Source organism: Gracilinanus agilis, chromosome 5, assembly GCF_016433145.1.
Source record: "Gracilinanus agilis isolate LMUSP501 chromosome 5, AgileGrace, whole genome shotgun sequence".
Classification (NCBI taxonomy): domain Eukaryota; kingdom Metazoa; phylum Chordata; class Mammalia; order Didelphimorphia; family Didelphidae; genus Gracilinanus; species Gracilinanus agilis.
In genome coordinates this window covers 8469798-8491416 of record NC_058134.1, presented here as the reverse complement: position 1 = coordinate 8491416, position 21619 = coordinate 8469798, and the positions used below count along the sequence as shown (strand labels likewise).

Here is a 21619-nt window from a genome sequence, read left to right as displayed (position 1 = left end):
GGGAACCTTTGGGGTCCCCACTCCTAAGCTTCTTCCCCCACCCCTTTTCTTTCTGTTTCTGTCCTTTTCTATAGTTGTAAGTTTTGACTGAAAAGGGGTCTCTCAGCAAGATTGGGTAATGGGAGAAGGAGACTAAGAGGTCACTCCTAAAATGGAGTCCAAAAACTTAGCTAACTCTATAATTGAAGTCTTTTAAAAATTTTTTTTTAATTAAAAAAATGTTTTTTTAAACTTTTAACTTATGTGTATTGGCTCCTAGGTGGAAGAGTGGTAAGGGTGGGCAATGGGGGTCAAGTGACTTGCCCAGGGTCACACAGCTGGGAAGTGTCTGAGGCCAGATCTGAACCTAGGACCTCCTGTCTCTAGGCCTGACTCTCAATCCACTGAGCTACCCAGCTGCCCCCTATAATTGAAGTCTTGATGGGTGAGAAGTGATGGAATGGCTTTGATCAGGGAATCAGGGTTTCAATTTCCAAAGAAAGATCCTCTGGAAGCCCTCAGCACTGGATCTGAGCTGGGATGTCCACCTCCTCCCTCTCTCAGTCCTCCACCCAAAGACCTCTCCTCTCCTTTCTTTCTCCGAGAAATTCCCAGAATTCCCTTCAGTCTCAACTATCAGCAACTGTCAGTTACTGCCTTCTCTCTGGCTCCTTTGGTCCCATCCCCCTTGCACAAGTCTCATCCTTACAGTATCCCGGTTTTGTGTGGTGGGACATTCATACATCACTATTTCCTATTCCTATCTTATGTTCCCCCTCCCTCCAAAGTGATAAATCCTTATCTTGTCTTATCACTATACTTATCTATCTATTCCTATTCTAAGACAGGTTTTGGAGAGGTTGGTGGGGGGATGAGGATTGGAATTTATATAACAATATTTACAGGGCGTAAAACAATCTTGTAACATGAAAAGTTTTTCATTGAACATGATGTCTAAGTAACAAATTTTTTTATCCATAAACTCTTCTAAATTATTATTTAACCCCATCTATGATTTTAACAGAATTTTAACTTCTTTCTTCTTTTAATGTATATCTATCAAGTAATGCAATACAACTATCTTATTATTCTTAGCTGTTATCAAATTATGTTTAAACTGCTTATGTTTTAAATGCAATGTTACTTTTTATATTGAGCATCTATTTTAGTATGTTAGTATTCTTAGTTATCTATCCAACAACACTTATATATTTTATTCTTATGCTTTCCTTGCCCTAGCTCGCTAAAATTTTTTGAACTTCCCTCGCCCTTTCTGTACTTTCCCTATGTCTAATGTCCCAATTATCTGCTAAATTGTTAGTATGCTACAGTCTACATGGTTAGGGAGTATTATTTACAATTCTACAATTCTACTCTACTTTTCCAACCTGTGTTACAAGTATATATAAAATTTACATTATTTACACTATTATACATTTGTACAAGCATTAGTTCTTCATATCGATGTTAACCAGACAAGAAAATTGCTCTATCTTCTTATATGGTTAAAATCTTATGGAATTTGCAACTATTTACATTATAGATATATATACATTTTGTATTTACACAATCCTCAGACACTCACTTGTTTACATGAGGTCTTGACTAGATACCAGTTTTGTGTTGTGTTTTGTGTTCTCTTTATGTACTGTGCATGCAAAATACTCACCTTTGTTCTCAAAGTTGTCAGTTTTCTTCAAGTTGTCTGTAGATTTCTCTTGTATCTTGATGCTATGTACTGTGGTTGCATTTTCCTTAAAGTGTGAGGTTAATTTGTGTTTTTGTGCTATTGCCGCACCATAATCTTATGTAAACCATTTCCTTCTGTCCTCTTTGTGCAATTGTCCATTTTTTGTAAAGTTCAAAGTTCAAAACTTTTTTCACAGTGTCTTTTCAAGTACTCTTTTCTTGCATCTTTCTTCTTGGTGATTTTCACAATTTCCTTTTCTTCTCTTGATTCTTTTTCCCTTCTCTGTTTCTCCGTCACATGTTGTCTGTTGTCATAGATGTTGTCAGATGGGCTCTCTGGTCTGGATGCAGGAACAGTGTGGATTGTGATGCTTTGTCAGTGATGTCAATCAGTTGTTTGTGTGTGTATGTTATATGCACTTTCAGATGTTTTTCAATGATTTTGAATTTCAATTCTCAGTCCTCAGCACTTTCTGTAATTTGTCTATCTTGAACTGTTTCTGGGTGTTCTGCATTTGTATGTTTCTTTTCAGGTTTCATGTGGGTCATGTGGAACCACAAACATTTTCCTTCTACTTTTACATGTGTAGGGATAGTGAGCAAAATTTTATAGGTCCTAACCATTTGGGGTCTCTTGTTGACTTTCTTGTGAAGTTTCTTATGTACATTATGTCTTCTGGCTTTAAATTATGCAAGTCATAATCAAGGAGAACTCTCTGTTGAATCAAACTGAGTTCATGGGGTTCTGTGAGTCTTTGTTGCAGGGCCTGGATATATTTATGCAGTTCACAATCCGCGCCCAGCATTGAGACATATGGGGTTTTGTGAGCTCTCCCTTGCCAAACAGGTTGGCCATATAGCATTTCAAATGGGGAAAGATGTAAGTCACTGCTAGCTTGGCTTCTCAGATACCATAACACTATTGGTAAAGCATTTGTCTATTTTAAATTAGTTTCTGACAAATGCTTTACCAATAGTCTTTATTTCTCTGTTGAATCTTTCCACCTGCCCAGTGCTTTCCGGGTGATAAATGGCATAATAATTCCCTTTTATTCCTAGATTCTTGTAGACTTCTTGGAGTTATTGCATGAGTAAAATGACTCCCTCTGTTTGAGCCAATACTACTGGGTATGCCAAATCTAGGAATGATTTCTTTCAGTAGGGATTTTATCACGAATGCTGGCCACCTTGTCAACCAGTCAATTATGATAAGTGCATATTTGAATCCTCTATCTTTGGCCATGCATATATAGTCTATTTGCAAGCATTCAAATGCAGTGTATGCCAAAGATCATCCCATCCTTACAAAAACCCACTTCCATATTGGTCATAGTTGTGTTGTGAGGGTTATTTAGCAATTAATTTAGTATTAGTGTTGGACCTAGCAGGAAGGGCTGGAGAATTCCAAGATGGAATGAAGGAGCAGGAAGTGGGGCTTGTGCTCTGAGAGAGACTCCATTAGTGATTGGGGACATAACTGTTGCTAACCCTGGGAGATCTCAGAGTTAGGGAAAACCTGCATTCAGATTTCCTGGGATCCTGAGAGGTGGAGGCTTTCAGCAGTGGACAACAGACCTGCAGAGCAGCACCAAGTGGGGAAGTGGTTTGTGATCTGATGGACAGCATTTCAAACTCACTCGCCCTACCTGGGTACCTTGGATCACCTTGGCTCTTGGCATCCTGTGACCATCCTTGGATTTACTGTGAGACCCTAATTGAAAGCCACCCTCAGGTCCTTTAGCTGAGCTGACCAAACCTGGCTGGAACCAGGTTTGGAGGAACTTTCCCTGTGACTTCAGTACTGCTTCCTTTGGGCCCTGCCTGGCTTAGGTCAATAGAATAGTGTAGTCAAGTCCTTCTCTTGCCCCTGTGGTTTGCCCTTAGGTTGTAAGTATAGAATTCCTTATTCTCATCCTTCATTATTATTTCCCTCAATTAAACTGTTATATACTTTTACCTTTTGCCTGCTGGTTCTATAGACCCTAGCCTAGGTGGGCAGAATGACCGTTGGGCCTAACTGTCATTCCTGAGATAGTTAACAGCTTGGCAGTGAACCCTGGTCTCCCTATCCTGGTTGGTCCTGTCTCTCCTTCAACCCAGTGTGAACCCACAAACCATTTAGGTTACATTTAATAATAATAGTTAACATCCCTGGTGCCCCACGATTACAGTTGTAAGAGCAAAGTGACATGTAACCAAAACCTCCAAATAAAACCATAAATACACTGATGGGAAAGATGACTCCAGCTGTTCTTTCTCTGGAGGTGGAGAGCTTTCCCTGACATGAGCCTTGCAGGATTGTCCCAGATCATGGCATTGCTGGGAGTAGAACTGCTATTTTAATAGAACAAACAGACAAATTCATTCATTTAAATGTAAAAAAGATGGGTAGGCTCACTTAGACCTTTTCTAAGGAATCGGCAAGTTTCAGGATGCCTATGTAGAAATGGTGGGTCTTATTTGATGGGGCACGTCTGTGTGGTGGTAATAATTACAAATCCCCCTTCAACACGCCACCCTCCACCTGAGCTCAGGCCCTCCTCTGTCATTGTCTCTCACCAGAACTATGGCAGTAGCCTTCTAATTTGCCTGCCTGCTTGTGTCCAGCCTCTCCTCTCTCCTTTCCTTCCATCATGGGGCTGCCCGAAGGTCCTGAAGGCCCAGCACTGCCCATCTCACTGCCCTGATCCTTGAGTTCTAGGGATTCCCTCTTTACTCTCCAATCAGATACAACTTGTACTTCCTTTGAAAGCTGTTTCCTTCCTATTTTTCAGGCTTACTACTTGATACTTCCCTTCACATACTTTACAGTCGATCCACAAAGCCTTCTTGCTATTCCTCCAACATGACATTCCATCTCTCTTCTCTAGGACATTGCTCTGGCTGTGCCCCACGCCTGGAACACCCTCTTCTCCTTTTTCCTTCAAAATCCTTGGCTGCCTTCAAAGCTCCCCTCTGAGTCTTGTTCTGCCTCCTTGTGCCTCTGTCCCCATATTCATATTTTCTCTCTGTCAAAGTGCTTAGCATAGTGCCCATATAGTGAGCCCTATATAAATATTATACATATATATGTCAATCAGTCATTTATTTAGCACCTGCTGTATGCCAGGCACTATGTTGAATATTGAGGATGCAGAGAAGGGAGAAAGAGGGAGGTCCCTGCTTCTGGGAGCTACCAGTCCAGCAGGGACCATAACATGAAAACAAGGTCTAGATAGGAAAAATGGGGATAATCTCAGAGGGAAGATGGGAAGCTTAAAGAAGAACAAGAGTGGTGCCGCACATGGTGAGAAGTCAGATGTCGGAGATGAGGAGGGAGAGAGCCCAAGCCTGGAACAGTGCCTGTCCTCAGGAGCTCTCACGTGGTGGAGGAGATTTGTATGCATGGCCAGAGGTGTGATATTCCAAGGGGGAGGCCAGGGAAGGTGGCCTCATAGAGGAGGCAAGGAAAGATCTTCCCAGGGTGCTTGCTGGATCATTTTCTCCCTCAGAAGACAAGCTTCTTGAGGGCCATCTTTGGTGCCTGGCACATAGTGGGCACAGGGAAAATTTCAGTAGTATCCTTGTGTGATCTTGAGCCCATGACTGCTCTCCATGGACCTCTGTTTCCTCATCTGTAAAGTGAGGGGGCTTGGCCTGATGCCATTAACCCTCTGAGCTGCTAAGGTCCTGATCTCTATTTTTTATTTACTGCACTTTCTCTGTTTGATAATATGATTATGTTGGCCTGCCATTGGTAAATCAGTGTCTGTAGTGCCATTTCCTCAGGGTGATTAGACTTCAGACATACCCTTGTCTGCTGGAAAAGGTCCCTCCACTGTTATAGCCACAGAGAACTCTGTTACGGGCACTTGGGCCAAGGTTGGGACAATGGAGGTTTAGGTTCTTCCAAGTAGAGTGCTATTCGTTGGTTGTCTTAAATCTCAGGCCAGTGAGAACCTTCTCTTCCTGAAGATGCTTTTGCGATGAACAAGATTAAAATCCGGGTGTCCCAGGATGCTCTGTTGTCCCAATAGAAATGATCACTGCTATTCCTTTAGGCATTTGATGAACATCCTTGCACAAGTGGCTTGGAGCCCTGGAAACAGGGTGTTTTCTGTTTGTCCTGTGCCCAAATGGTTGGAGGGAAGATAGTTTTGCCTTCCTAACTAGAAAGCATCTCACTCTCTTCAGGTGCTGAGGAACATCTCCACTTATTGGCCTCAGGTTCAAGAGCTCCTCAGTGATCTGGGCCAGGGGTTTGCCAACAACCAGGGTCTCTGTGAATGTGGATGGGGAAAAAAGTCACACTTATTTTCAGAAACCTCTGGTTTCCTTTGTGAACCTGTGCATTTGGTTTCTACAGTTAAGGCCTCCCCAGGGATCCATGACCTACAAAAAGGTTGGGAATCCTGGCTGAGAGCTGCCAGATCACCTCCGTCATCTTCCTTCCATGGCTGTCACTTACATGTTTTTCTAACTCTCATTTGTGCTTCTTCTCTGCAGTGCAGTGACTATGACATGGAGTTTGGGACAGAATGCTTGCACTTGGCACTCAAGTACTGCCACACCAAGGCTAAGCTGGTGGAAGGCTCCCCTGATCTTTGGAAGGTAAGAAGGAAACCTGCTGTCTTGTTCTAAAATGTTGAAAAATCCTTTAGTAGTATCAACTGGTGCTCTAGAAGAGACTTGGTGGGGGGGGGCATCTCATCCAAGCCTGCCATTTTATTTATTTATTTATTTTAAATCCTTTCCTTTGCCTTAGAATCCATATCGTGTATTGGTTCCAAGTCAGAAGAGAGGTAAGGGCTTGGCCATGGTAGTAAGTGACTTTCTCTGAGTCACACAGCTAGGAAGTGTCTGAGACCAGATTTGAATGCAGGAACTCCCATTTCTAGACCTGGTTCTCCATCCACTGAGCTACCCAGCTGCCCCTGCCTATCATTTTATGCTAAAACCTAAGGGACTTATCCCAAATCAGACGCTGGGAAGTAGCTGAGCCAGAGTTTGAAGCTGGATCCTTTGACTCCTTATTAATGGAACACAATGGGAAAGCGTTTATTACTCATGTACTCTGGGCAAGGCACTGGGTTCCATAGAAGATGACCCTTGCTCAGAAGGAGACCACATTGTTACTGGGGGAGAAAATACCTATGTGAGGGGCTCATGGTCATATTCAGTCCTTGGCAGATAGAAAGGTCAGGCTGTCCCGAGTTGGTGCCCAGTCCGGCCCTTGGTATACAGGAGGAACCTAATTAATGCTTGTAGATGGACTGATATAAGCTTGGACAGGGCAGGGGCTGTTTGATTTTTGGTTTTGTTTCTCTATCACCTAATGTGGCACCTGGCACAGTGTAGGCAATTAATAAGTGCTTCTTTAGTTAAGTCAAATTGAAAGTTAGGACAATGTTAACAATATTTTTATTTAGAGGCAGCGCCATAGTGCATAGAGCACTGGGATTGGAGTCAGGAAGACCCGAGTCCATATTTGACCTCAGATATTTATTAGCTGTGTAACCCTGGGCAAGCCCCCTTCTCCCTGGTATAACAACCTCCCTCCCTCCCTCCCAGGACTTTTGTGAGGATCAAGTGAGAGAGTATTTGTAAAGTGCTTTCATAATGCTTGGTATATAGTAGGTGCTTCATAAATACTTCTTCCCTCTTCCCTCCCTCCCTCCCTCCCTTCCTCCCTTTCTTCCTTCCTCCCTTCCTTCCTCCCTCCCTTCCTTCCTCCCTTCCTTCCTTGTCTTCTCTTGGCTTAGTTAATAAGAAACAAGGACAAGGAGGGATCATGTTCAGCCTGTAGATGTTGAAGGGTTAGTATGTTGGCATGGAGGAGGTGGAACCTCAGTTGGGCCTTGAAGGATGGGAGGAAATGACTTCACCAGAAGAAGATGACATGCATGGTGGTGACTGGGAGCCCAGTTGTGGCAGTGGGAACTGGACTGAGTAAATGCATAGGCCAATGTAAAAGTGAGCACATCCAAATTTTTATTAGTAAAATCTATCTTTTCCCTAATTAAAAAACGCCAGATCCCACGTGGATTCTGGGGAGCCTGTTGGCCTATCCCCACAGTGAAAATAATACCAAGGTGGGTGTCTAACTGTCCAAGTCTGTTGGAGGTGAAGACGTTCTCATGGTCATCATGTCATTTCTGTGCCATAATTTTTTGTCATCCTTAATATCTGTGCAGATGTACAGGGCGTCTCAGGACATGTTCAGACACAGACCCCATGGGCTGACAGGGCTGGCATGGCTGAATGGATGGCTCGGCCGGGCCAGGTGGCCCGGCCTCTTGGTGAACATTCTTGTGCGGTCCAGTGTGGCCAACGAACCCTAGTCCCTGCTGTGTACCAGGCACCTTATCAGGTGTTGGGAATGCCAGAACAGATGCCAAATAATCCCTGCTCAGAAGGAACTTTCAGTCTTTTGGGTCAAGGGGAGAAGAAAATTAAATGAACCCCCAGATCTATCTCTCACAAGAGAAAACTAAATATAAACTGTCATCTGCTCAGTCATTGGTGGGGCTGAGAGACTCGGGGCTCACATGCAGGGAAGCTGGTTAACAGCAGAATAGGAGATACAGAGGGCTCAGGGCAAGTGTCATGGTGGCCTCGGACTGTGAGGGATGAGGTGACCTGGGAAGGGAGCCACTCTCAGCCTCCTGAGACTTGGAATCCTGGGCATTATGAGCTGAGCCAAAGGACAGGAGAATGGAATGCCCGTCCCAATAGCCATGGCGATGATGACTGTTTGTCAGTCCATGAAGAAGAGGCTGGTGGCAAGGAGTTGGGGATTTGTGGCTTCTGGCACAGGTGAAGCCTTTTGGGGGTTCTGAGCCTCCTGCCCTCTGCCGGCTTTGCTCTGTACCCAGGCTCCCATCAGTGAGGAGGAGACTTTCTCCCTACAATGAAGAGTGCTTAGGAGGATGTTGGGTCCAGGACCAGTGGGGAAAATGGGGCCGGGGCCAATGCTGACGAGCCAGCCCCTAAGGGGTCAATGGACATCAGGATGAGGCACAGGGAGTCTTGGTATTGGCATGAGAGCCCTTGGGTGCTGCCTCCCCCGACTCCTGCTATTTGTCTTTGCTCTATACCAGTGGTTATCTCTTGAGAACTAAAAGACAAGGTAAAGGCTAAGGAGCTGATCCATGTACAGATGGGAAAACTGAGGCCAGGGATCAAGTAAGTTGCTCCAGGGAGAAAATGGGAGAACTGAGATGCAAACCAAGGCTCCAAACTCCAAATCTTCTGTTCTCTCTACTGCTGCCCTCGCTGTGGCTCTCTGCCTTGTACCTCTCTCTGTGTGGGGTCCCATCCAAAAGCCAGGAGGAACATTCAACCTGTGGGCTTCTCATCACCACTTGGAGTCTCCTCACCTGTCCACTTGTTACCCAGCTGGCCTCCCTTTATTTCTTAGCCTCCTGTTGGGCTTGGGGGCTCCCTTGTTTGATACTTACTATGGACTCCAGGCTGGGCAGTGGAAAGGCTTGAGAGCAGCCCACAGGTGGGGTGTCTTCACAGAGGTCTCATTGCTCCTCGCTGCTGGGGGCAAGGCTCTGCTCACCTTCTCTGTGTTGTAGATGTGAGGCTTGTTGTTACGATAATGCCCTTCCCTTGCTGCTGTGGCGACTCGATTTATATAAGTCAACCAACAGCCTGTGGAGGGCCCAAAGGGATCGATGTCACTCGCCCTGCTTCCAAGACAGGAAAGAGAGTTGGTCTTTAGGGATCACGTCTGCAGAGATGATGGAGCTTCAGACAGGAATGTGGGATCTCTTCCTACCTAGATGGAGGGCAACCTGCTCAGCTTCCTGGCTTTGGGATGGCCACATCACACCTGGAAAGGCATTGGGCTTGTTTCCCTGGAGGCTGATGATTCTGCAAGCAAACCTTTTATTTCTTTTCGTGATTCCTGAGGATCTCGCCTCTCCCTTTAAAAAACATCTTTTCGTATTTCTGCCTCCTTTCTCCAGTCTGTAAGTGGCCTTATTAGTGCTCTGGGCACTGAGCCCAGGCTGGAGGCTTAATTTATCTTGCTTGCTGGCTCTTGGATGGAATGCCTTGGCATCTGCTGTACAAGGTGGGACGATAAATGAAACTTCTTTTTTTTAAAACAAAGATGATAAGAATAGCGGCTGTTTACATGGGCCTGAGGTTTACAAAAAGCTTCTCTGCGTTATCTCATGGGACCCTTGTGGCTGAGGTACCACAGCTATTAGCATCTCCATTTTTACAATCTAGGAATCAGTGAACATTCATTAAGCACTTAGTGTGGGCCAGATCCTGGGCTAAATATCTTACTGATATTCTCTCATTTAATCCTCGCAGTAACCCTGGAGGTGGGCACTATTATTACTCTCGTTTTATAGATGAGTAATGGAGGCAAAGAGAGGTTAAGCGGACTTGCCCAGGGTCATAGAGCTAGTAAGTGTCTGAGGCTATATTTGAACTCAAGTCTTCCTGACTCCACTTAGAGCTTTCTATCTGCTGTGCCACCTAGCTTCCCTGAAGAGATACTTTGGAAGATGACAGCATTAATCCAGTGATTCTGCCATCATCCAGGACCCCCTGGTTCTGGTATCTGAAGAGCCAAAAAGGAATGTGCCAAAGGTGATGGGCATTTCAAAGGCGGCACTCCAAAATGTTGGTAGTAGCATCTTTGGAATAAACAGACGACCTGGGACTACTACTGGCCTCTGAGACCACTGGGTTTGAGAGAGACAGTGGCCAAGGGGGTGGGTAAGTGGCTGCCCACAGCTGTCAGTCACATGGCTGCACATTGCTTGGCTATTTTGAGAATGCCAATAAGTTCTGATGCTAGTCCCTTTGATGTGGCCTGATGAGACCCAGCCCCTGGCTCAGGCTGAGAATGGTAGAGCCAAGGTAGAGTGTGCCTCAGCCTGAGAGTCTGGGCTTGACTGGTATCTCTGGGTGGTAACAGATCAGACCTCCCTCCCCTCCTCTCCCTCTCCTCCTTTCCCCTTCCTTCCCCTTCCCTTCTCTCTCTCTCTCTCTCTGTCTCTCTCTCTGTCTCTGTCTCTCTCACACACACAGTGTTGGACACACACAATCTATTTTAACCTCTGTGCCCATGCTTTGTGGCTTCACGTCAGACCAGCAGTGCAGCACCTTTCTAACAAAATGGAAATTATTTTCATACCACCCTGATTCTCCTTTTTCTTCTTGTGACTTCTCACTGATCGCTCCCTATTTACTCCACCCAAAGGATCCTCTCCCTGTGACTGAGAAGGAGCTAGGGGGCCCCTCCTTGATATTTGGGGGGTGGAGGGGTAGAACAGTTCTAGAAGCTTGTCAGAGTAGACATGGGCCTCATCCAGTGGGCACAATAACCAGCAGGTGACCACTGCTTTCATATTTTTTTTGGACACACCTAGCTACTTTGGTCTGAGTAGAGACTGGATCCTCTGAATGGTCCAGTGCAGTTATTTAGAACTCCTGATGACTAGATTCAATGGCACAGAATGTGGATTGGACATAGATTATGGCAAGACAGAACTGATGAATACCAGTTCATCTCAGGAGCTACCTGCAGAGGGTGGCCAGCACTGGTTGCAAGGTTCTACCATTACCTTGGGTCAGTCACAGCTTCTCGGCATGAGGCAAAGAGTCCAACCAGATTAACTTGAAATTCAATTTAGCTTTTTAAAATCCCTGCATTGAGTAAAGATGAGTTTCTGACATAGGACACAGTCTTGTTAACTAAAACAGGGAGAGCCAAAAAGTAGAAAGAAAACTATAGACCAGCGTTGGCGAACCTTTCAGAGACTATATGCCCAAATTGCACCTTCAAGCTGCCTGTGAGCCCCCTCATTACCATAGACAGTGGAGGGAGGAAGTGCTCCCCCTCTGGCATTCTGGGGCATATGTGGCACACTGTCCCCAACACAGCTATAGACTATTTCCCCTAACGGATATTGCTGCAAAAATCTTAATACGATATTAACAAAGATTACAGCAACATATTACAAAGGCAGTGGATCGGTAACTACACTTGGAGACAAATTCAAATTTGGCCTCAGACACTTCCTAGCTGCATGACCCTGGGCAGGTCACTCAGTCCCCATTGTCTAGCTCTTACCACTCTCTTCTGTCTTGGAACCAATAACAGGATTGATTCTAAGATGGAAGGTAAGGGTTTACAAATAAAACAAAAACATGTCACAAAAATCTTATACTCTGAACAGTCTGGATTTATTCCAGGAATGCAAGACTGGTTCAATATCAGGAAAATTACAGACATTATTGAACATGTTGATAACAAAAACAATTTTGTGATTTCAGTGGATTCAGAAAAAGCTTTTCACAAAATACAATATCCATTCTTCCTAAAAATACTAGAAATCATAGGCATAAATGGAGCTTTCCTTTAAGTGTAAAGCAATGTCTGTCTAAAACCATCAGCCAGTATAATCTATAATGAGGGTAAGCTAGAAGCCTTTCCAATAAGGTCAGAGCTAAAGCCAGGATTTCTATCATCACTATTATTATTCATTACTATTCTGTCATCACCATTATGATGCACAAAACCCACAACTGTGCCTATCCATAGCAATGCAATGAGAAATTGAAAGGATAAGCAAAGAGAAAACAAAATAACAACTTTTTAACTTAGAGAAGCAACTAAAAAAACAATGGAATGTTTAACAATGTTAACAAAGATATAGGATGTGTAATAAACTCATTCATATATCTTACCAACAAAATCCAGCAGAAAGAGATAGGGAAATCTTATTTAGAAGAACTATAGCTGTTATAAAATCTTTAGGAGTGTACCTGCTGAGACACACATAAGAACTACATGAACACAATTGCAAAGCATTTTTCACACAAATCAAGACAGATCTAAATAAAGAACTATTTATTGCTCATGGGTAGGCTGAGACAATATAATAAAAATGACAATACTACCTAAATTAATTTATTCATTGCTATAACAATCTAAAGAATTACTTTTTAGGGCTAGAAAAAAAAAACTATAACAAAATTCATCTGGAAAAGCAAAAGATCAAGTTTGTTAGGGGAATCAGTGGAAACAAATGAGAAGGAAGAGATCAGAGCAGTAGCAGATCTCAAACTATATTACAAAGTTCTGATAGTTGAAACAGTTTGGTGCAGAGTAAGAAATGCAACCCAGGACAGCTGGGTGGCACAGTGGATAGAGTCCTGGGCCTGAAAGCAGGAAGGCTCATCTTCCTGAGTTCAGATTCAGACTCAAACACACACTAGCTGTGTGACCCTAGGCAAGTCACTTTAACCTGTTTGCCTCAGTTTCCTCATCCATAAGATGAGTTGAAGGAAATGGTGAACCACTCTAGTAACTTTGCCAAGAAAACCACAAATGGGGTCTCAAAGAGTTCGGAATAGCTGAAGCAGCTGAATAACAAGAAAAGAAGGTTGACCACATGAACAGATTAGGTACATAGTATACAGAAATAAATGAGAAGAGTAAACTATTGTATCTGTCAAGCTCAAAGATTCCAACTATTAGGAGTAATAACAATAACTAAGCTATATCTAGTGATTATCATGTGCTAGGAACTGTGCAAAGCACTTTAGGATTATGTTCTTTGATTTTCACAACAACCCTGCGAGGTAGACAGTATTATTATCCCAATTTTACATGTGAGGAAATGAGGTAAACAGAAGTGACTTTTCCAAGATCACACAGCTGATAAGGTTTTTCTTTAATAATAGGTTTTTCTTTCCTCCCTCTCTCCCTTTCTTTTCTTCCCTTCTTCCTTCCTGTTTTTCTTCCTTTTTCTTTTTTTCTGATGCTAAATTTGAACTGAAGTCTTCCTGATTCTAGGACTGGTGCTCTACCCACTGGGCCTCCTAGCTTCTCACTATTTGATAGAAACTGTTGGGGAAAACGAGCAGATGAGCAGGGGAAAATGTCTGGCAGAAACAACATAGAAAATAGTATCTCACAGTATATACCAAAATAAGATAAAATGAATACATGATTTAAAAATAATGGGTGACACCATACGTAAATTGAAGAAATGTAGAAAAAAAATACCTCTCAAATCTATGGATAGGAGAAAGTTCATGACCAAACAAGAAAAAGAGTTTCATAAGAGTAGAGATGATACTTTTGATGACATAAAATTATAAAGTTTTTGCACAATCAAAATGAAATGTAGCTAAAATGAAAAAAGAATCAAGAATCTGGGAAAATATCTTGAGCAAATTTCTCTAATGAAGATCTTATTTCTAAGATACATAGGGAAATGAATTAGATTCACAAGAATAAAAGCCATTTTCTAATTGATAAATCATTAATAGATAACCCTAATCCTGTAAGGATGAGTTTTGTGCAAGGGGGAATGGGACAAAAAGAGCCAGAGAAGGAGTGGTTGACAGTTGGTGACAGTTGGTGATGGTTGAGACCAGGGAGGATTCTGGGAGTTTCTCAGAGGAAGAAGGAGGGGAGAGGAACTTCTGGGAGGACTGTGAGGAAAAAGGAGGTGCACATCCCAGCTCCAATCAAGTCGTGAGGGCTTCCTGAGGATCTTTCTTTGGACACTGAAACCCTGATTCCCTGGTCAAAGATTCCATCACATCTCACCCAGCAAGACTTCAATTATTGAGTGAGCTAAGTGTTTGGACTACATTTTGGGAGCAATCTCTTACTCTCCTTCCCCCATTATCCAACCTTGCTGAGAGACCCTTTCTGGTCTAACTTACAATTATAGAAAGGATATAAATAGAAACAGAAGGAGAAGAGGTGAGGGGAGAAGCTTAGGAGTGGGTGCCATTAAGGTTCCCACCTAAGCAATGGACTCCATAGGAATAGAGAAGAGGGTACCCCCAAATCCCTCTGCCCTTCACCCCTTTCCCCAATCTCTATATTGATATTAATAAAATCCATTCATTAGTCAGATAGCGTTCAAGAGTGCCTGAGAGACAAGAGGGGAGGGAACCACAGCTTGGTCTGGCTGCCACCATCTTGGAGCCAGACCACCCACTGTGAAGTTGACTGACCTTGGGGGAGGCTTGCATGAACCCTGCCCTCATTCAGAATTGGATTGGTGTACCACATACCTCATCTTATAGAGAAACCTCACCCCTAACTCCTGTGGGGCTCACATGACCATCCAGGTCACTCAATTTTGGGGTGACACCCCCTCAAAGTCTCCCAGAGTATATTTGGCGCAAAGGGAGAGTTAGAAGAGAGTTTCATCTCATAGACTTTCTCTCTCTCTCTGGCTATATCCCCTCTATCATAACAGTGGTCAACTGGCTCTCCTTATTATTACAATTCTAAGTAGGCAATTTCAGAGGAAAAAATCTAAATAAAGTCAAATCTATGCAACGAATAGTATATTTATTTATCTATTAATAAATCTAGCAACTGCTCTTTTTGTGGTGGCAAAGAATTGGAGATTAAAGGGCAGAACAAATTCTGCTATATGTTGGTGATGGAATACTATTATGCTGTAAGGAATGATGAATAGGATGATTTCAGGAAGAGTTGGAAAGACCTACATGAACGGAAACAAAGTGAAATAAGCAGAACCAGTAGAACATTGTACATAGTAACAACAATATCGTGGAGTGATCAAATGTGATAGCTTTATCTTCTATCAGCAATATAATGATCCAGGATAATTCTGAGGGACTTATGACAGAGAATGCTATCCGCCTCCAGAGAAGAAACTGTTGGAGTTGCAATGCAGATGAAAGGATAGGATTTTTCACTTGTTCATTTGAGCTTTTGTTTTGAGGTTTTGGCTTTATATGATTACTTACAAAAATGAACAATGTGAAAATATGTTTTGTAAGATAATACATGTGTAACACAGATTGAATCACTTGCCAGAAGTGGGAAGTGGAAGGAAAGAGAAGCACGGAGATAAGTTCAATCATATAACTTAGGAAAACTTGTGGGGAAATTTGTTATTCCATGTAATTGATAAAAAACAAAATAAAAAATCTAGCAATTGGAGAAGTATTAATTGCTCATGAGGGGGTACAGCTGATATAATAAAAAGACAGTTCTCCCTAGATTAATATAATTATTCAGTGACATACCACTCAACCTACCAAAAAGATTATTTTGTGGACCTAGAAGAAACGATAATGAAATTCATCTGGAAGAACAAAAGGTTAAGAATATCAAGGGAGTTGATGAAAAAAAAAAAAGTGATGGAAGGTGACCTAACAGTACCGATTTCAAACCATATTACAAAGCAACAATCATCAGAATAGTAGGGTATTGGTTAAGAAATCTAGTGATGGACCAGTAGAATAGATTAAGTACATAATACACAGCAGTAAATGACCATAGTAATCTTTTGTTTGATAAACACAGAAATCTGAGCTTTGGGAACAAGAATTAGCTAACAAAAATTGTTTGAAAAACTGGAAAACAGGTTGGCAGAAACAAGATATAGACCAAGACCTCATACTGTATACCAAGATGAAGTTAAATATGATTTAAACATAAAGCGTGATATCATCAGCAGGCTAGAGGAGCATGAATAGTTTGCTTGTCAGATCTATAAATAAGGGGAAAAAGTAGATAGGACCAAACAGTAGATAGAGAGCATTATAGGATATAAAATGGATAATTTTGATTACATCAAATTAAAATATTTTTGCTCAAACAAAATGCCTCCAATGCAACCAAAATTAAAAGGAAAACTGAAGTGGGGGAAAAATTTTAGGAAGTTTCTCTGATGAAGGACTCATTTCTCAAATCAAAAAATAGAAAACTGAGCCAAATTTATAAGAATACAAGACTTTTCCTAGTTGATAAATAGTCAAAGGATATGAAGAGCAATTTTCAGAAGTAGAAATCAAAGCTATCAATACTCACATGGAAAAAAATGTTCTAAATCACTACTGATTAGAGAAACTAAAACAACTCTGAGATGATCACCTCACACCTATCAGATTGGCTAACAGAAAAAGAAAGTGACAAATGCTAGAGGGGATGTAGGAAAATTTCGACCCTAATGCACGACTAGAAGAGTTGTGAGGTTGTTGAACAATTCTGAAAGAACAGTTTGGAACTCCAAACAAAGGGCTGTATAACTGCAGAGTGTTTGACCTAGGAAAACGCAATACTAGGAATGTATCCCTAAGTTATCAAAGAAAAGAGAAAAAGATTGATTTGTACAAAAATATGTATAGCAATTCTTTTTGTGGTGACAAAGCATCAGACACTAAGGGGATGCTATAAGTTGGGGGGTGGCTGAATGAGTTGTGGTATTTGATTGTGGGAGTATACTGTTCTGCTATTCCACCTGGGAAGATTTATATGAACTGATACAAAGTTAAATGAGCAGAACCAACAGAACATTGTTCACAGTAACAGCAAAATTGAACAGTGATCAACTGAAAGACTTAATTGCTTTGATCAAGACAATCCAAGACAATTCCAAAGGACCCACAATGAAAAATTGTATCTACCCTTAGAGAAAGAACTGATGAATTCTGAATGCAGACTGAAGCTGACTTAAACAATACTGTTTTATTTATGTTTTCTTTTGAAACATGGCTAATATGGCAATATATTTTGCATGACCCTACATTTATAATCAAAATCAAATTGCTTGACTTCTCATGGAGAGGGAGAGAATTGGAACTCAAAATTAAAAAAAATAATTTGTTAAAATATATAACTGGGAAATATTTAGCAATGAAAATAATTTTTTCTCTCTAAAAATACCCACCATTTATCATATGCTATGGTTCTCAAGGAAGGAGAGGGAGAGAGAGAATATTATGTTGATGTAAAAAAACAAAGCATCAAAATTATTTTTAAAAATGCTAATCTCATGGGAAAACAACATAATACCCTACTAGATATTTGTGTATTACGGCTTATAGAATGTTAATGGAAGGTCATCTTAAAGGGGCAGGTCAGGGAAGATGAGAGGCAGAGGGAGAGCCTTCCAGGCATAGCCACTGGCCACCATGGGAAAGGAACCGATTCAGGAGATGGAGCATCATAGTGGAGAACCAGCAAGAAAACCAGTCAGGCTGGAACCTAAAGCATATGGAGTTGAGTAAATACAAGACTGGAAAAGTGGGAAGAGGCTGTGTTGTGAAGAGCTTTGAATGCCAGACCTTTTGGATCCTGGAGGGAATAGGCAGCCAGCAGATTTTATTAGAGAAGATGGAGGTTGGGGTCAGGGTTGGGTGAAATGAGGAGAGACAGGACACCGGGACAGCATTGAGGAGTTTGTTGTAATGGGTGGGAGAGGCTGAGCAGGAACTGAACCAGGGCACTGGAGTTGCAAATAAAGGGAAAGACATGGGTAGGACAGGTGGGAAGGTTTAAGTGCTTTAATACTCATGACTGATCTGGAGGCCATTAATACACCTACAGTCATATATAACATGGAACCAACAGATTATGTTTAGCCTAGATGTGAGAGACATAATTTGACTAGAAATCATTATATTTTAATATGATAATTTATTTGATGTAATGTATATTTCTAATAGTTTTCTTAATAAAAGTGGATCCTGTCAATATAGGATTTTAATATTTTCAATATTTCAAACCCAATTACTTAAGTGAAAGGCATGTGTGTACATATATATTTAGTATGTGTGGGTATATACACTCACTCTGACTCACTAAATATATACATATACATATACACCACCCAAAATGTAGTATGAAGCAGCTGGGTGGTGCAGTGGAGAGAGCATTGGACTTAGAGTCAGGAAGACTTGAGTTCAAATTCAGCATCAAACATTTCCTAGTTTGTGATCCTGAGAAAATTACTTAACTTTCCCCACTTTTAGGTCCCTCATCTGTGAAATAAGGATAACGATAGCACCTCTTTCTCAGGCATGTGAGGATAAAATGAGATCACATTTGTAAAGTGCTTTGCAATCCTCCAAACTCAATAGAAATGCTAGCTGTAGTGAAAGTTGATCTTGGAGGGTTCAAATCCTGCCTTTGAAACTTACCAGCTATATGACTGTGGTCAAGTCACCTAAACTCTCAGAAGCTCAGGTAGCTCAGATTCTAAGTTATGGATGCATTTAAATCTGTTTTGGTAGAGGGCATTCCAAATTTGACAAAATCATAGGTCTGTCCTCCCTAATGTGTTCATTCATTTATTTTATTTGTATTTTTAATATCTAGAAGAATAGAAATTGTATTTGGTACTTTTTGTAGAAACAAGTAATGTGTCAGTTTTACTTTGGGTGCTTTTAATATTTCTTTCAGACATTTGATATAAATTATTTTAATTAAACTGACATATGGCTGTCGAGAAGGGTAATTAAGGTATCCAACAATGCTTTCTGTACAGAATTTTTAATAAAAATCAAAGAAGATCTAATCTGTGTATGGTAGGCCTGTCAAAGTTTATAGGGCAAAATCTATAGAAGAAAAGTAATTTAGCTGTCTTTCTTGTTTATATAATTAATTATCTAATCTGAAAGGGGAAAAGAGCCTTGGGTAAAGAAGCCAGTCTCTGGCTTATAAGGCTGACTTCAGCTAAAATCAAATTGCAGATTGACTCACTTTTATAATAATATGCTTATATTCAGGGCATAGCAATGGTTGTTTTATTTAAAGAGTTCTTTTACTTAGTGATGGTAAAGTATTTGATTCTCTACCTAACTGTTCAGATAACAGAAATAATTTGTAACTGACTGAATGATGACCTAAGAGTCATCATTTATGGCCCAATAAATATGGGAGTCACCTTGGAAGGAGGCTTCAGTTAGAGTGCCTGCAGTATTTTTCCTCAATCCTGTTTTATATTCCTCTCTGTCTCTGTCTCTGTCTGTCTCTGTCTCTGTCTCTGTCTGTCTCTGTCTCCTCTCTGTCTCTGTCTCTCTGTCTCTCTGTCTCTCTCTGTCTGTGTCTCTCTCTCTCTCTCTCTCTCTCTCTCTCTCTCTCTCTCTCTCTCTCTCTCGTTCCNCTCTCTCTCTCTCTCTCTCTCTCTCTCTCTCTCTCTCTCTCTCTCTCCCTCCTCGATCCCCTGTTCTCTCTGTGTGTCTCTCTCTTGTTCACTCTCTGTCTCTCCCTCTCTCCCTCTCTCTCCCCTATCTGAGTGCTTCTCCATCTCTTTTGCTGGTTTCTCTTCCAGGCCATGATGGTAGGTATCCCCCAGGTCTCTGTCTTAGGTCCTTTCACTTGACCTCATTAGCTCCTGTGGATTCTGCTGTCATGTTTATACTAATGATTCTCGATTCTGCTTCTCTAGAGGTTATTCTATGTTGACCTCCTGTCTTGTCTTGCATCTCCAGCTGCCGATTGGACATCTGGAACCGGATGTCTCATAGACCCCTTAAACTTAAGAGTCTACATCAGAACTCATCGCTCCCCCTTCTCTTTCAGCCCCCCCCCCCTTCCTAATTTCCTTATGACCTTAGAGGCTACCATCATTCTCCTTATCAGTGAGGCTCGACTCCTGGGTGTCATCCTCAACTCTTTACTGCCTTTTACATATCCAATCTGTACTCAAGTCTTGTAGATTTTTAAGCTTGTGATATTTCTTGGCAATACTCCTCCCCTTTGACGTTGCCAGAGTATCGCAGTCGCCTGAGGGTTGGTCTTTCTCCCTCAAGTGTCTCCCTATTCTAGACCCCCAGCTGCCCCAGTGTCTTCCCAAAGTGAAGATTTGCCTATGTTAACAGCTTGCTCCCAGGTAATCTGCAATGGTCCCTATCACTTCCATGAACAAATAGGAAAGTAGACCTACCTCACTTGGCCCTCCCTACCTTTCCAGGCTACACCTAGTCCTGTCCTGCAATACCTCTGCCCCAGCAGTAACACAAGCTCCTTCCTGTTCCTCACTCAGCCTACTCCTTAATCCAACTTTAGGCATTTTCTTTGACTATTCCCCATGCCTGGAATGTTCTCCTTAAGGGAAAATCAAGGATTGACCCTGGAATCAAGGCTCCTTTACTGAGTCCTGGCCCAGCCTACCCTTCCACTAAAGGGCATTGTATTCATTTTGTGTGTAATTTCTATTCATTTATTGGTGTACATATTGTTTCCCCCCCAGGAGAATGCAAGCTTCCTAGTGTCAGGGACTATTTCATTTCTAGCCCTAGCTCCCAGCCTAATGGCTACAGCCTGACAGTCTGGTGGAACTGAATCCTGCTTTAGCTACTTATGGCTGCGATCATGGTCAAGACCAGAGGCTCAGTTTCCTCATCTGTAAAACAGGAAGAATAATAACACTCCCTCTCAGAGTTGTTGTGAGGATAAAACAAAATTATACTTGTAAAGTGCTTTGCAAACTGTAAAATGCTACCTAAATGTCAGCTGTAACGACTGGGACAGCCTTGGACAGGAATGGAGAGCAAAGATCCCGGGAGAACTGGGACCTTCCTTGCGTGCATCATAGGTAACCAAGGAGAAGCCGTTCATAGAGCTTCAGCATTGTGGTCGACTCTGTCTGCCTGTTCCCCCGGGGCCACATTTTTGGAATGTCTGTGATCCTCAAGGTTTCTGAGCTTTGTGATCCTAACCTGGGTGTTCATGGGAGCATTCTCTCCAGCCTGAAGTCCTCCTTTATGTGGAGTGACATTTAAGAAGCTTTTCATTGCAATTGAGTAAACAATCTGGTGATTTTTGTGATGCTGACATTTCCTTGTCATCAGAACTTGCTTTTGGATAATGATACCCAAAACATGGCCTTCTGAATGCCAGCTTTAATGATGGCTAAACTCATTTTCCAGTGTTTGTGGAAAATATTAAAAAAATTCTCTTATTAATAAACATTTCATGACTGCTGCCATATGAAGTCTCTGAATGTCCAAAGGCTTGGAAACAGTCTTCAAGCTCTTTTGCAGAACTTAGATATAATTTTTTTCATGTGGATTGCCAGTGTTATTTATTATATAATGAAAACATTGACATTATCATTGGTTTATAGCCCTTCTGGTATTAAGAATGTGCTCTAGGGCATTATTTTATTGGTTGTACATTCCTTCCTGCTCTGTTAAGTCTAATGAGGTTTTT

At 41.9% G+C, this 21619-nt stretch overlaps 1 protein-coding gene across 2 annotated transcripts in view; it reads left to right on the top strand.

Moving 5' to 3' along the window:
- CRPPA (CDP-L-ribitol pyrophosphorylase A) overlaps nt 1-21619 on the top strand; it is a 279130-nt gene that overhangs the window by 50587 nt on the left and 206924 nt on the right. For both annotated transcript variants that reach the window (XM_044677768.1, XM_044677767.1), the window contains exon 3: nt 6154-6258. In XM_044677768.1, the coding sequence (XP_044533703.1) occupies nt 6154-6258 (105 nt within the window). The remainder of the gene's footprint in view (nt 1-6153; nt 6259-21619) is intronic.